The 16,239-nt window shown below is 41.6% G+C and overlaps 2 protein-coding genes across 6 annotated transcripts in view; one reads left to right on the forward strand and one right to left on the reverse strand.

Moving 5' to 3' along the window:
* The window catches only part of LOC133116487 (collagen alpha-2(V) chain-like), a 49,041-nt gene extending 45,731 nt beyond the window's left edge, over positions 1 to 3,310 (forward strand). Inside the window, exons 52-54 of the mRNA XM_061226097.1 lie at positions 584 to 774; positions 1,193 to 1,432; positions 1,969 to 3,310. Of these exons, the coding sequence (XP_061082081.1) occupies positions 584 to 774; positions 1,193 to 1,432; positions 1,969 to 2,115 (578 nt within the window). The 3' untranslated portion in view covers positions 2,116 to 3,310. The remainder of the gene's footprint in view (positions 1 to 583; positions 775 to 1,192; positions 1,433 to 1,968) is intronic.
* Positions 3,311 to 6,955: 3,645 nt separating this feature from the next.
* The window catches only part of gulp1b (GULP PTB domain containing engulfment adaptor 1b), a 106,993-nt gene continuing 97,709 nt past the window's right edge, over positions 6,956 to 16,239 (reverse strand). For 3 of the 5 annotated variants that reach the window (XM_061226235.1, XM_061226238.1, XM_061226236.1), the window contains 7 exons: positions 15,541 to 15,678; positions 14,858 to 14,974; positions 12,972 to 13,058; positions 11,841 to 12,065; positions 11,321 to 11,459; positions 10,877 to 10,971; positions 6,956 to 7,891 (listed from right to left, as the gene is read on the reverse strand). In XM_061226235.1, the coding sequence (XP_061082219.1) occupies positions 7,820 to 7,891; positions 10,877 to 10,971; positions 11,321 to 11,459; positions 11,841 to 12,065; positions 12,972 to 13,058; positions 14,858 to 14,974; positions 15,541 to 15,678 (873 nt within the window). In that variant the 3' untranslated portion in view covers positions 6,956 to 7,819. The remainder of the gene's footprint in view (positions 7,892 to 10,876; positions 10,972 to 11,320; positions 11,460 to 11,840; positions 12,066 to 12,971; positions 13,059 to 14,857; positions 14,975 to 15,540; positions 15,679 to 16,239) is intronic. The other 2 variants (XM_061226239.1, XM_061226240.1) reach the window with 2 other exon arrangements.

Below are 16,239 nucleotides of genomic sequence, written 5' to 3' on the forward strand. Positions count from 1 at the left end.
TATTACTACATGTTATTTAGCTGACGATTTTATCAAAAGCGAGTTCCAGTTCCATTTAGACTAAGGGACAATCCCCCCTGGAGTAGTTTTGGGTTAAGGGCCTTGCTCAAGGGCCCAACAGCTGCACAGATCTTACTGTGGCTACACCGGGGATTGAACCACCAACCTTCCAGGTTCCAGTCATGTATCTTGTAGCATGTAACCACTATGCTACAGGCATGAATTTAGCCTTTTATAACGGCAGATACTACTTCTATCACATATTGTTACAGTTTAACGAACTAACGGCTTCCTGGATAGATGAGGACAAGTTTAAACAACTGCCGGCCCTCACTTCTTCCGATATGTAGTCACCGCCTTACTTGGTGTTGAATACAGCGTTTGATTCTTGTTACGTGAAAGCAGATTTAGAGTCTAAAAACCCACAGAAATATGGCGCCACTCAAATCAGGATTTTCTCGGAATTAACTGGGACACATGAAAGGGATCTGTCCCAGCACAAACCTGGTCTTACTGTTTCAATAAGTTAAGATGTCTGCACTGCTCTGTTGTTTAGAGGTTTTTGATTGGTCATATTTTGCAGGTGAGTTCTGGGTGGATCCAAACCAGGGGAGCGCAGAGGATGCTATCAAAGTGCACTGCAACATGGAGACAGGCGAGACGTGCATTTCTGCCAACCCAGCCAGCATTCCCCGCAAAACCTGGTGGACTTCCCCCAACCCCTCCGACAGCAAGCCAAAGTGGTTCGGAGCCAATATGAACGGAGGAGCTCACGTAAGTTCAGTTTCATTACAGCCATGTTTAAAACACGCAAGGGACCAGTTACCGCCATGTATAAAATGCACAAGAGTACAGTTACAGCCATGTATAAAATGCACAAGGGGAAGGTTGAATAGAAATAGATGTATACTGGCCAATTTTAATAGATTTATACTTGATTTATACTATACTTGAATCAATTCACTGTATTGGTTTTGTGTGAAGCTCATTTTCTTTCAGTGCATTGAAAGTAGCAAGTGCTTATGCTGCCCCCTACAGGAATATTTTTCCATCGGTCTCAGGAGATCCAAGTTGCTTCCACAAGGAAGGAACATTGCATTTCAGTTTATATTATAGCGATGTTTCAGTTTGGTGGGCTGTCAGTCACATCTCAAAAGGAGCACATTTAGAAAGTTTCGTTTGTTTTTTTCAGTTCACCTACGGAAACAAAGAGCAGCCAGTGAACTCAGTCACGGTCCAGATGACCTTCCTGCGGCTGCTGTCCAAGGAGGCATCCCAGACAATCACGTACCATTGCAAGAACAGCGTGGGCTACAAGGACGATGCGGGGAACCTGAAGAAGGCCGTCGTCCTGAAGGCAGCCAACGACCTGGACCTCCGCGCCGAGGGGAACAGCCGCTTCAGATACACGGTCATGGAGGACAGCTGCTCCGTAAGCGCAGAACGCGCCTTCAGCACACGCTCACGTAGACATGGAACACCTTCTTTATCACACGATTACACGAAGCATTTGAATTATAGATATATTTTGCGACCTTTTCATGACGTTGCTGTAATAAGCGGAATGCATTCTTTCATGCACAACCGGCGCAATAAATATTGGCTGTGTTCCAAACCGCATACTTAGCATACTACTCGTACTACAATTTCAATTAAAATCAGCCTGAAGTGTAGTGCGATTAGTATGCGAGTATGTGGTTTCGAAAACGACTATTCTCCTGCCACTGTTTCCTGCGAACACTGATGTTTCTTATAAATAAATGACTTAGAAGTACTTCATTATAAATTATGTCTAGCATCTTCCAGTACTTCTGGACCAGCATATTATAATGCTATGTGTGCAGTCAATCCACTTCACAAGATTAAATAAAATCAAAAGAAGTGAACATTTCATATTTAAGACGATATGAATCGCGCGTTTTGTTGGCGTAGCTTTTCCTGAAACAAGTGTGAACTTTCTGTCCGCAGAGAGCCAACGGTAAATGGGGAAAGACGGTGTTTGAGTACAGGACACAGAAAACAGCGAGACTCCCCATTGCGGACATCGCCCCCGTGGACATCGGCGGAGTGGATCAGGAGTTCGGCATCGACATCGGACCCGTTTGCTTCTTGTAAATCAAAAGGACACGGATTGCGCCGGGGCAAATTCTGAGACTCTCGAACTGACTGCTGACTCGGTCAGCCTTGTACATACAGTACAGTGGACTATTCTGGCCCTTTGGCAAGATATTTATTGTGCCTTTCCAACCTTTTAAGACACTTCAGGAGATTTTTTTTATCACAGTATAAGGCAGGATTCTCAAATGGAAACAAAGAATGTGATGCTTGTTTTAAAACGGAGCCTGACACAATCGTGCATTGCTCGCGCAGTTAAGAACTGATCACTTATATTATCATACTTGGACCACGTTTCCTTTAGAGCAGGTGGTGTTAATTGCAATGAGGTTTTATTTAACAGTTTATGGTAGGAGATGGCAGTTCACTTATTACTTATTAGGACGGTGAAATTTGGCTAAATAAATCTAAGTCGAAGATGCATTTTGACGCATTGTCATCATCATTAACTGCTGTTTTTAAGATGCATACCACTTTAGCAGTAAAAGGCCAAAACAGTTTAAAATAAAAAAATCTATTAACCTATTAAACATGTATTGCTTTTTGTTTTGTAAAAAAAAATTATAGTTTTGCTCAACAAATACAGGATGATCTATTCTAGGTACAATTGTTTTTTTTCTTCCTATTTTTGTTTGTTTGTTTGTGTAAGTATTGGTGCTACGGAAAAACCTGTTTTGACTTGCAGTAGAAGGCGGCGTGTTCCTTTGACAGACAGCGTTTGTGGATACGATTCAGTGTTCAGTCACTTTTATTTACCCTGGTGTTCCGCTTGATACCGCGAGAGAGCAGATCCCTTAATGTAAGCTACCTCGTCTCAACAAACTGGGATGTTTCATTACCTAAGTCATGTTTCACAGGTGCTGTGTTCAAGCAGGGATCCATGTGTACTTTCTCCAGTAAAAAAGTTTTTGGTGATGCTAATAAAGATCTTTCTCTCACTGGTTAAGCAACAGATTCAGTGTCTCCTGGAAATTATGTTGTTTATTGTTGGTGCGCAATATTTCGATCGTTCTGCATGTTCCGTGGAGCATGTGGATGGCCCCTGTAGGTAGCCTTCATTAGCCTCAGCTTCTGACATTTTTTACATAGATTTCTTTTTATTACAATTCTTGAGCCCTTGCAAAAGGTAACCATGAATGTTTACTTCTATGTATTTTGCTATGCGATCAATTAAACAAATGCTTGTTTATCCCTACTGCTGCTTTTGTCATATTAATCAAATCTTCTTTATTTAGGGCAAGCATCCTACTAATGTTAGTGGGCCAGATTTGCATGGAACTACATATTGGCAGCATCGCGATACAGGTTGATTAGCCTAATTCTACCGCTTATCTTTGTATTGTTTCGAGTTGTATTCAATATTATCAGTCTTGTTTTGTTTTTATTGTGCATTGTGTGATGATAATGACTGCTTTTGAAATATCTAGTGTAAAACATTATTAAGTAAGATACTCTAGAATATATTAGCAAGAGGGAGTAGGCTATTTTGCATGATGTTCAGAGGGATGTTCAAGCATTACGCGAATATGTCCCTCTGTGATTACCAAGAGTTTAACTGAGAATCTCATCCAATTCTCTTCTTTTCGATTTTCTACGTCTTTTTTTTTTGTTGCTTCCTGCGAGTTTCCCTCTAGAGACCATGTAGTCATATTTCAGGGAGCACATCTTACTGGTTTATATCAGTATCCATAGGATGCCTAGTTACTAAGTGAGTTCTTTTATAGGGACTTAAACGGCCACAAGTGAGGTCGGAAAGGACCCCACCCGAAAACAAAAAAAGTAAATAAGTAAATTAAAAATGTAAAATAAATTGTTTAGGAAATGTACAGGCAGCACTTAGGAATGTCTAGGACTGGAATGTCCATTAATTTGTAATAAACTTACGGTGAAAAAAATGTTTTTCTGGTGTTACCTCAGCTTTATGAAGAAAAAATATATTTAGACTCATCATAAAACACTACAACTGAACTTCACCTTACAAGCGTTTGTTCTACTAAAACACCCCGTTATTTACAGGAGAGACACACAGGAATGCGGGGTTGTGGAGGAAAGGTTTCCCTTGCTGAAAAAGCCTCTGCACCTGTACAGGTATCTATCCACTGCATGTTTCTGATCCTTCTGCTCCTCTGATGTTATATTCTATTGCCATATGGTTCTTCAGTGCAGCATATTGGGTTTGATACCTGGTTCTTCAGTGGGCTGTTTTCAGGGGCAGGTGAAAGGGGTTTGATACCTGGTTCCTCAGTGGGCTGTTTTCAGGGGCAGGTGAGGGGTTTGATACCTGGTTCCTCAGTGGGCTGTTTTCAGGGGCAGGTGAGGGGTTTGATACCTGATTCTTCAGTGGGCTGTTTTCAGAGGCAGGTGAGGGGTTTGATACCTGGTTCCTCAGTGGGCTGTTTTCAGGGGCAGGTGAGGGGGTTGATACCTGATTCCTCAGTGAGCTGTTTTCAGGGGCAGGTGAGGGGGTTGATACTGGGTTCCTCAGTGGGCCGTTTGCAGGAGCAGGTGAGGGGTTTGATCCAGAAGGCTGGACGTTTGAATTCCTCCTTTTGAGTGAGGGACAGTATTTCACCTGTACTTATTCAACAGATATGCAAACCTTCAAATTTGTAATGTGTAATAAATATGAAATGCATAATATTAAAATATGACATATAAACCTACACACACCTGACTTGCTGACAAACTAAACCTACACATAGTGGCCAGAAAAGCTGGAATCACACGCTTGTAAATAAGATTTCTAAATGAGATTTCTAAAGGAGTTGTACCAACATTCATTAAGCAATTAGCATCCCAGCATGCTCTGGGTTGTATAATTCTAGGCGGGTTTGGCTGCCACAAATTATAGCCATCAAGGCTTGAAAAGAAGACCTCAGTGACCTCACTGATCTGAACAATTATGGGAACAGACAGGAGCTGTGCTGCAGCAAGTGGTGGCCCAACAACTTAATTGACTCAGGCAAATTACTGTTTCCATTTTATGGGTCAGGACTTGTAACTAAATACCTCTTGCCTAGTATTAGGCAAAAAATTTCCAAAGCACAATATCATTACATCATTCCACAAGAAAACAGAAAATCCTTTGATTGCTCTTTGTTAAACGTTTTGTTTGTGTGGATAGAATCTGTAATTTGTGATGTTGTATACTAAACATATAAAAATAAAGGCACAAATCAATGCAATCCATAATTACTCCAAGTAATTTGGTTTGAATATTTGACAGTGTATTGTCGGCAGGGATAGTGTCATTTTCTGGCACATCTAATAGAACAAAAACTAGTGTCCTTTGAATTCACAATGGCCTTTTTGCAGAGAATTTCAAATTAGTCTCAAGCTTCAGAAAAACTGTTCTGAAATGATAATTAGTCATTTATATTTATCAGAGAACAGTGGTGCCTGTGTAAGTTTTCTCAAAGATGAAATCAAAAGAGACCACTCTCCCTGTGTGGTTCAAACCGTTTCTTCCTTTCACCCATGAGAGAGGGAAAGCAGCCATAAAGGCTGCATGTATCTCAGGAAATGGACTCATCCAATGATGAGATTAAATGTAATTTTTAAAATAATAATTAAGGCGACACGCACATACACAACCTCTGGAGGCAAAACTTCCCTGTATATGCCGATTTGGTGATAAATATTCAACTTTATACAGTGAGGCCCATAAATATTAGGCAGTGGTACAAAGTCTGTTCTTTTTGCAGAGTACTCCAGCACATTGGCTATGAAATTAAGCAATGAATATGAAGTTAAAGTGCAGTGTCACCTTTAATGTGCGGGTATTAACATTTATATCAGGTGAGCCGTGTAGGAATTACATCCCTTTTTATAGATAGTCAAAAAGTAATTAGAGTTGGCTTCTCAGCTGTCTCTGATTAGTCAGGTGTATTCAATTGTCTCCTTAGTACAGGTATAAGAAAGCTTTCAGTATCTACTCTTGATTCTACACGTTTGATTGCCTTTGGAGAACATGAGTTCCAGAGTTGTGCCAAGAACAGTCAAGGGAGCCATTATAAGGCTGAGGCATAGGGAACTATAATCAGAGACATCAGCCAAATCTTAATCTTACAAAAATCAACTGCTTGGAACATCATGAAGAAGAAATAGAGCTCTGGTGAGCTCAGTAATTGAAAAGGGTCCGGTAGGCTAAGGCAGATCTCTACAGCTGATGAGCGAAGAATTCTCATTTTCTTTCATTGGCACAACTCTGGTCTTCATGTTGACAAATGCCTATAACAGACTCCAAAAGCAATTAGAAGCCTAGAATCAAGACTAGATCCTCCAAAACTTTCTTATATCTGCACCAAGGAAACTATTGCCGACTGTCCAATTACTTTTGGTCCCGTAAAATGGGACTATAAAAAGGGATGTAATTCCTGCATGGATCACCTTATATGGATCTAATTACTCTCAGATTAGAGGCGTCAGTCTCCATTTGACCTCATTATTCATTGTTTCATTTTAAATCCAATGTGATGGAGTACAGAGGCAAAATAACAGAAATTGCACCACTGTCCAAATACTTACGGACCTCACGGAATATGTGCTGTATTTGGCTAACTATGTGTATTTTTATAAACATAATTATTCAATACTAATCAAACATTACCCATAGTTATCTCTCAATGCAGAAAGAATGGGTCAGGGCTGTAGTGGCAAACTACCTTCAAAGAAACTCTCTAAGATTAATATCGGCATTCGTTCTCATTCATATGCACAATAGAGGAACTCAAATTAACATATAAAACACTGGTCCGCACTTCTCACTACTGGAAGCTGAGCACCTGAAATCCTTACCTGGTAAGAGCTCTAAAGGCCTCTCAAGGACATCAACATCAAGGAAAACTCAAAGAATTTTAATAATGATTAATTGCCTGTGGATGCGGTAATGTTTTCTTTAATAACTACAATAATACAGACTAAAATATTGCATACAAAGTAAATGAACAAGTATATCATATATGGACAGGTTTTTAAAAGTGCTTTCTGGTGCAAGAGGATACTAAAATATATAATAAGAAATTGAACTGCAATACAAATATACATCAGATGTAAATTATTGTGCTAAATGGTTACTAAAACACTCAATGATTTGATGCCCATAAAAATTCAATCAGAGGAAATACATTTGTTTCAACTAGAAATATGTGTTCAAAAACATATAAAGTAATGTGCAAGCAGATCATTTGGCATTTCATCATTATTCTAAAAAGTTATTTATAGGATTTACCAAATTTCCAAAGCAAGTACATGGTACGGTATAATTGGAGTCTCACGATGTTTAGCTCCATGGCTAACGAGTCACAAACATTGGACCCATACGTGACAAACAAATAGAGCACAGGCTGCCTTCCCAAAGTTAATGAAATTAATGCATTAATTAGTAAAACAACACATTTTAAAGTTGATATTAAATCTGCTATAGAGCCAGACTCCTTGGGTTGTCTTATATAGAGACTTCAGTACCCAGCTACACGTTGGCTGCACAACAAAATGGCCGCGCAAATGACGCCCCACCGTGGTTCTTACAAAAATAGTGCTTTCCCGCATACTCTTCCCATATAGCTTCGTTACTGTATTTTTAAACCAAATCCAAATGAAAATGCAGAAGGTGACACTATTTACATATTGGTAGGAGATGCACTTTTGGCTCTTTCCGATACAAACGATTAACAGGTGCACATAATAAAATGTCTTCATGGCATCAGCAGCGACTGTCTAGGGGGTCGAGGGAGAAGACCGTGCCCTCTAATGTTAGTCCCATTTTGAACCCCTCCTGAAAAACAGTGGAATGAAAACCATTAGCATTAGCATTAACATTAGCACAATTTGTCTTCTCTGAACTTCTTAACTTTATGTCCTGCAGAGCCACAGCTACAGCCTACGCAATGGAGGCCCAGCTGAAGCTTCGCTAGATTCCCAGGAGGGGCACTGCAGTTCAAGAGAATATATCACATACAGAATATTACCCCTGTAAAGAAATACCCAGCTACAGTATATAAATGAATACGCTGCAGAAATACCCTCTCTTCAATTTACACACTATCATCATCAACAACAACAACAATAATAATAATACAAGAATACATTAGCATTATAAGTGTGCTTTCCTGAACTTTGATTGCCTGTTTGGTTATGAAATTTGTGAAAATGTTAGTTCGATGGACAAATTTACCACTGTCTGAGTACTTTAATGGAAACAAAGATTTAAAAACTATGCTGGCTGAAGCATGCTTGTGTGAAATAAAGAGAAACAAGTCAGAATATCCAGAGAAATTGTAAGAAAAGCGAGTGCATACAAACCATCTCTGACGCTGGTAGCAAGGAGGAGGAGAAACAGAATGGAAAAGACAGGATTAGAAAGAGCAGTAAAAGCAAGGCAAGAGGGCTCACTGACAGTACTGTTTGTACCTCAGAGGGCTCACTGACAGTTTGTACTTAAGAGGGGTTAGTGACAGTATTATATGTACCTTAGAAGGGTCACTGAAAGTATGTACTTAAGAGGAGTCACTGACAGTATGTACCGCAGAGGGCTCACTGACAGTACTGTATGTACCTCAGAGGGCTCACTGATAGTACTGTATGTACCTCAGATGGCTCACTGACAGTATGTACTTAAGAGGGGTCAGTGACAGTATGTAAATAAGAGGGGTCACTGACAGTACTGTATGTACCTCAGAGGGCTCACTGACAGTATGTACATAAGAGGGCTCACTGACAGTATGTACTTAAGAGGGCTCACTGACAGTATGTACTTAAGAGGAGTCAGTGACAGTACTATATGTACCTTGGAAGGGTCACTGACAGTATGTACCTCAGAGGCGGTCAGCTGACCCTTCTCTCGCCAGGGTGGGCACCACATTATATTTGCAGGTTGTAGTATAGTACAGGAGGAAGGAACTGTGCCTAAAAGCTGCAGGATTGATTCCCAAATGAATGACTTCAGTATATACAGTAGATGGAGTGGTATACATGGATGTACTGCATACAACCATCATGTAAAGTAGCTCAGGGTAAGGGAGTCTGCTATGGCAGTAATGTCAAGTAATACATTTACTCCCCCAGGCAACACACAGACACACAGAGAGCATGGTATTCATTCTAACACAAAATCCACCAACTCCCACAGAAATAAGACAAAGGTGAAGCAATATATAACAGTCTACATCTACAACATCTTTGCATCCATATTAAAAAAAGACACAAAATGCCTTTAAAAATATTTAACCATGGTAGTTTATTGAGTTCAGCACTTAAATCAAGGTACGAATATTAATCTTGAATGGACACTTGATCGGTTAGAATTCCAGCATTGTCAGGTGTTCTATCAGGGGCACCGTGTTGCCATGGTAATAGAATCTGGCAGATCCACAGAATGGGGAACCTGTGCAGCACGATACTGCTGAATCCACCATTTACACAAACCTCATTTCCAAAGAAGTTGCGACAGTATGTAAAATGCCAATAAATAAAAAAAGCAGTGATTTGTAAATTCTCTAATGTAATTGAAATCAGTACAAAGATACCTTAACTTTATTGAGTTTTGTAAATATACATTAATTCTGAATTTGATGCCTGCAAAACATTCCAAAAACTTTGGGACGGGGCAATGTAAGGCTGGGATGGTTTACATTGCTTCAGCCAAATAACATGTAATGTCATCCCAAGGCCTGGGTGTGTCGAAGTGTCCTTGAGCAAGGCACCAAACCCCCAAATGCTCTTGATGACCGGGTTGGTGCCTTGCATGGCAGCCAATCGCTGTATGTGTGTGAGTGTATGTGTGAATGGGTGAATGAGAAGCATCAATTGTACAGTGCTTTGGATAAAGGTGCTATATAAATGCAGTCCATTTACCATTTGACGTCTTATGAAGCAAGAATTGGAGAACATTCTGCCTTCAAAACTACAACAATTAGTGTCCTCAGTTCCCAAACGATACTGAATGTTTTCTGGAAGGTATTGCAGGAATCAAATTTAGAATGAGCGTATACTTAAATACTTAAACAGTTAAGTTGATTATTTTAAACATTAAGTATCTTGTCTTTGTACAGTTTTTAATTGAATACACGTCAAAAAGGATTTGCAAATCATTGCTTTCTGTTTTTATTTATTTTCTGTTTGTATGTATTTTACACTGTCCCAACTTTTTGGAATCAAGGTTTGTACAATCGTACAATCCCATCTGAAGACTACCATTTATATAATCACACACTCAAGTAGGCATAAGGCATAAAGTGGCATATGGATAGTTTCATTATTCTGAGGCAATGACATGAGTTTGATTTGGCGGTACATAAAGAAGATGAATGTTTCTGAATATAATTGTGTATTCTGTGCATTTCCTCCTTCACAGTCTCTGAACGTGTTGCGCGGAGACCGTTAACACTGAATCACAGAGACACTGCGCCGTGCCTTGCAGAACAGACGGGGCCAAGTGCGCACCTGAAGCACTGAGATAAGCTCGGTGTTACGCTGTTGCTGAAACGGACTTCGTAACGGGCAAGGTTCCTCTTTTACTCCACACAAACAGGGACTGTCCATATTAATCCCGTTTCACTTTGTTCATAAAAAAACGAAATCTGGATAAAGTAAAACGAGCAGAAGCTGAACACACTTGCAGTACACGCGTCGCTGTCTGAGCCCTGAATGAGGAAACGGACGACCCCCCCAAGCGATTCCTACAGCCGGCCGCCGGAACGCGTTTGAGCGGACAGATTGGGACGAAAGGCTCCCGGTGGAGCGCTCACAAACATGCAGTCACCTGCATCTCGTCCAGCTTGGACTGAATGTCGGGGGGGAAGTCAGCCGCTCCGCAGGTAAAGGGGTCAAACGGCTCCGCGCCGAAAAGGTCTTTACCTGGAGAGAGAGAGAGAGAGAGGGAGAGGGAGAGGGAGAGGGAGAGAGGTGTGAGAAAATGTCTTTACCTGGAGAGAGAGGTGTGAGAAAAGTTATTTACCTGGAGAGAAAGAGAGGAGAGAGAAAGAGAAAGAGAGAGAGAGAAAGAAAAAGAGAAAGAGAAAGAGACAGAGAGCAAGAGAAAGAAACAGAGTGTGAGTGTCCCCCTGAGTGTGAGTGTGCGTCCATGTATGGGCCCCTGAGTGTGCCCCTTTATGGGCGCCAGAGTGTGTCCCTTTATGGGGCCCAGAGTGTGTCACTGCACAGCCCCAGAGAGTGTCCCCTTGCAGGGCCCCACAGAGGTACTCACTTGGATGAGAGGGTCCTGTTGGGGGCAGGGCGGGGGGTGTGCCGTTGCTGGCTGGTATTGGTGACAGGGGCGGAACCGGGGAAAATGGAATCATGTCAAAAACATCCGTGGAGGCCGGTTTCACAGAGAGGCTTCCGGCCTGCAAATACAGCAAATACAGACATTACTGTGAATGGTCTGCTAATTGTGCTAGCCTATTACCATTAAGGCTAACTGTGCTAGCCTATTACCATCACCGTTAACAGTGCTGGCCCATTACCGTCAACATTAACTGTGCTAGCTCATTACCATCACTACTAACTGTGCGAGCTCAGTAAAGTCATTACCCTACCATCACCACTAGCTGTGCTATCTCATCACTGCTAAATGAGCTAGCCCATTAACATGACAGCTAACTGTGCTAGCTCATTAGCATCACAGCTGTGCGAGTCCTAGAAGCATGTACACGCACGCACGCACGCACGCACGCACTCACAGCAGAGAGGTGGGAAGCAGAAACAGAAACAGAAAGAAGCTTTACTCGAGGCCTGGGGAGACTGCTCCCACTGCTGGGCTTCGGCAGAGAGGGTTTAGCAGGGGGCGGGGTTAGCAGGCTGGCCGACAGGGTGGAGTCAGGAGAGCTCATGGGGGTCAGGGTGACAGAGGAGATTTCTAAGCAGGAGAACGAGGTCCGGTTGTGACACCAGAAGAGAGAGGACGGCCTCGACGTCATGTAGGCCTCGTTAGTAGAGTTTATGTGCAGAAGCTGTAGAGAGAGCAGACAGAGCAGTGAACCAGAGAAGGGCAGTGCTCCCGACAAGAGAGAGATGAAACAGGACCAGGAACAGAGAATAACCGCTCATACTGAAACTGAGAGAGGACCTGGGGTCTCGATTCAAACGTTTGTATGCACAGTTACATTCGTAAGTCATGCGTAACCCATAGAATGTAATTTATCCTTGTACATAAGAACGTACAAAAAGTTAAAAGAACTCCAGATCATGGCAACTTTGAGTACGTTTAAATGTGCATTGCAGATGTGCACATTTATAGAGTGGTGCCCCCTTGTTGATGTAGTTTAATTCTGGTGCGGTATGTGTGTGGCAGTTTATTGCACCTATTATGTTAGGAAAACCAAACATGGCAAGGAAATCTACATTGTATGGGAATGTAATACAATGTGGGATGAGTGAAATTAAATGCCGGACCTGTCTCCGATTTCCGTTTCAAATGTTTGAACGACTAACTGCCATTACACATTCGTACCACCAGGATTCCATGCTTAAGAATGGTCTGGAGTCCTCGTAATTACATTATTGGCATTTGGCAGACGCTCTTATCCAGAGCGACGTACAACAAAGTGCATACCCATAACCAGGGATAAGTTCGCTGAAAGACCCTAGAGGGAAGTACAATTTCAACTGCTGTAATGTTATATACATTCTTACACACAAGAATTGATGTGTTGATAATTGACATTATATGTGTTTTACACATGTACGTAAGCATGACTTATGAACAAAACTGTGTAAGAATGCTTGAGAAATGAGACCCCAGGAGCAGAGAATAACCGCTCAGATTGAAACCCAGAGAGGAAGAGGCTGCAATCAAACCCACAGTGGCTCACAACAGAAGTTTGGCTGTGGAATCGATTCCTAACTCCTAAACTTACGGGCGACACTTGGGCTAGCATCAACTGCTCCTCCAAAGCCTGCAGTTGCTTTTTCAACTCTGAATTCTCTGTTTCTAATTCTTGAATCTAAGAAACAGAAGGGAAAAAACACTTTAATCCAAGATCCAGTGACAGAAAAAGAGACACTTTTCACTGTATAAAAAACAGTAATGTGTAAAAAAGTAATAATGTCTTAGCCAAAACTTGCATCTGTAATGGAATATATCTGTGTCCAGGCACAATATAGTCAACAGTTTTCGATTGGAGGCACCTTCCCAATATTAAGAAAGCAAATCTGAAACCGCGACTGTTCTATTCTATACATGCCAGGTCTGTAAGTATATATATGGGTTTCAAATATATATATATATAGGTTTAAAATGAACCATCACTTAAAACCTGTTTTATTGAGGTGAGATTTTAAATTAGATTTTAAATTCTGAAGCCAAAAAGTACTCATACTGGCCACTGAAGGAAAAGTTGATACTGAAACAAGGAATTTCACATAGCCAATCAGCAGTGTGACCATGTAGTTGGAGGCCAATCAGAGGTGAGATCAATGAGAATAACCATTACACATCAGACCTGCACATTACACATTCCACGAGGCCTCCAGTTACTGAATGACATCAAATGGAAATGGAATACTTTAAAGGCCCACATCAACATTCGCTTCCTGGTTTTATTGTCTAAAATGCCCAGAAAATGTTTGCAAAGTGCAGTGACATACAGAGCCCTCCATATTGTTTTGGACAAAGACCCATTATGCCTTGATTTGCCACAATTTCAAATTCCGAACACAATTAAGTACAGAATCTCTGATTTTACGAAAGGGTATTTTTATGCATTTTGGTTTCACCATGTAAAAATGGTGTTTATACATAGTCCCCCCATTTCAGGGCACCATAATGTATGGGACACATGGCTTCACAGGTGTTTGTAATTGCTCAGATTGCCCAGTGTTTAATGGCCACCTTAATTTAGGTATAAGAGAACTCTCAACACCTAGTCTTTCCTCTAGTCTTTCAATCACCTTTAGAAACTATTATTGCCGTTTCTCAACATGAGGACCAAAGTTGAAAGTCAAAGAAGCCAATGAAAGTCAAAGAAGTCATTATGAGACTGAGAAACCAGAATAAAACAGTTAGAGACATCAGCCAAACCTCAACTGTTTGGAACATAATTCAGAAGACAAATGGCACTGGTGAGCTTACTAATCGCAAAGGGACTGGCCGACCAAGGAAAACCTCCATAGCAGATGACAGAAGAATTATCTCCATGATAAAGAAAAAAACCACCCAACTGGCTCACTTATCTTCATTGATGATATAACTGCTGATAGTAGTAGCAAAATTAATTCTGAAATGTATACACTCCCAATCTGCTCAAGTTAAAGTGAGGGCCTCAAATCTCATTGGCCAGCATTCATTCTACAGCAAGACAATGATCCCAAACATACCGCTAAAGCAAAAAAAAATAAAAAATGGGAAAAATTAAGGAGACTAGCCCTCAAAGCAAGCACGAGTTAGGATGGCTGCAATACAGGCCTGGCAGAGCATCACCTGAGAAGACACCCAGCAACTGGTGATGTCGATGGATCACAGACTCGAAGCGATCATTGCATGCATTACACGACTACTTTCATTTTCATAACATTGGGAGGGACTATGTACAAACTCTGCAGTCATTTCTACATAGTGAAATCAGATTATTAAAATCTGACAATGTACACTTTATGGAGGGCACGGTAGGTTTTTTTAAAAGACTCTACCTGCCCCCACAGCCCAATTCCCCCTTCCCCTCAGTGCAAATATTTTCTCATAACGTAACAAAAGGGATGGTAGAATTGAGAGGAATGGCCACTGTCTGAGGGATCTGGCTCTCACTCGTTTCTGCAAGCCGCCGATCTGCTTCCTGGTCTCCACGTCCTTCCCCCCAGACTCCAGGAACTTCTTATAGGCCAGGTCAAACGCCTGGCCAATGGTGAGCGTTATCTCTTCAGCCTGGAACATAGTAGGCGGAGCCAATCACAAGACAGCACAGGTGCACTACACCCCCTACTGCAGGGAACCTGCATGCACAGCACAGGCTGCACAACTCAGCATGCAGAGGAAATACTCGTACAGAGGACGTACTCACACACAGGAAGAACTCACACAGAGCAAGTACTCACATACAGAGTACTCACACACAGAGCAAGTACTCACATACAGAGCATGTACTCACACACAGAGCAAGTACTCACACACAGAGCAAGTACTCACACACAGAGCAAGTACTCACACACAGAGCAAGTACTCACACACAGAGGAAGTACTCACACACATAGCAAGTACTCACACACATAGCAAGTACTCACACACAGAGCATGTACTCACACACAGAGCAAGTACTCACACACAGAGAACTCACACACAGAGCGAGTACTCACACACAGAGCAAGTACTCACACACAGAGCATGTACTCACACACAGAGTACTCACATACAGAGCAAGTACTCACACACAGAGTACTCACACATAGCAAGTACTCACACACAGAGGAAGTACCCACACACAGAATACTCACACATTTTTCACTGTCAAACACATAACACAGGTGTTTGTTGGACTCTGAATCTTTGCAGATGAAGGTAAATATCCTCTTGTCAGTTTTGTCATCAGCGCAGAATGATATCCTGTGCAGCTGGCAGTTGTACAGAACCTCCTGAAAGGACATAAATTACGTTACGCCCAGCCTCCCGAAAAACACTGATCTGCTGCCACATCTGATCCTGAGCCTGCTGCTGCAGCCAGCCAAACCCTTCTGTCCCACAATGATGCATGATGGTTAACTACATTCAACTGGGACAGGGACACACTTTTTGTTGTTTTGGCTGTGTACTCCAGTGCATTGGATTTGAAATAAAGCTGTGGATATGAATTCAGACTGTCAGCTTTCATTGTAAGGGCACTTGCATCCATATTGGATGAACCTTGCGGGAATTACAGCCCTTTCTGTTATAAGCTCCTAATTTTTGAGGAGCAAAACTAATTAGACAATTGGCTGCTCAGTAGATTCTTGGCCAGCTGTGTGTCTTTGCATCATTAGTTCATGTACACGAAAGCTAACAAAAGCTAGTGTTGGTTCTTGGTGTGGAATTTGCATTTGGAGTCCGTTACTGTTGTTTCTGAACACAAGGACCAACAGGACATGAGTATCAAAATCCATTTGATACACTGATGAGCTCAGCAAAACCAAATGGCCAGAGAAGACCATAACAGTGGA

The sequence above is a fragment of the Conger conger genome, chromosome 17, assembly GCF_963514075.1.
Source record: "Conger conger chromosome 17, fConCon1.1, whole genome shotgun sequence".
Taxonomy (NCBI): domain Eukaryota; kingdom Metazoa; phylum Chordata; class Actinopteri; order Anguilliformes; family Congridae; genus Conger; species Conger conger.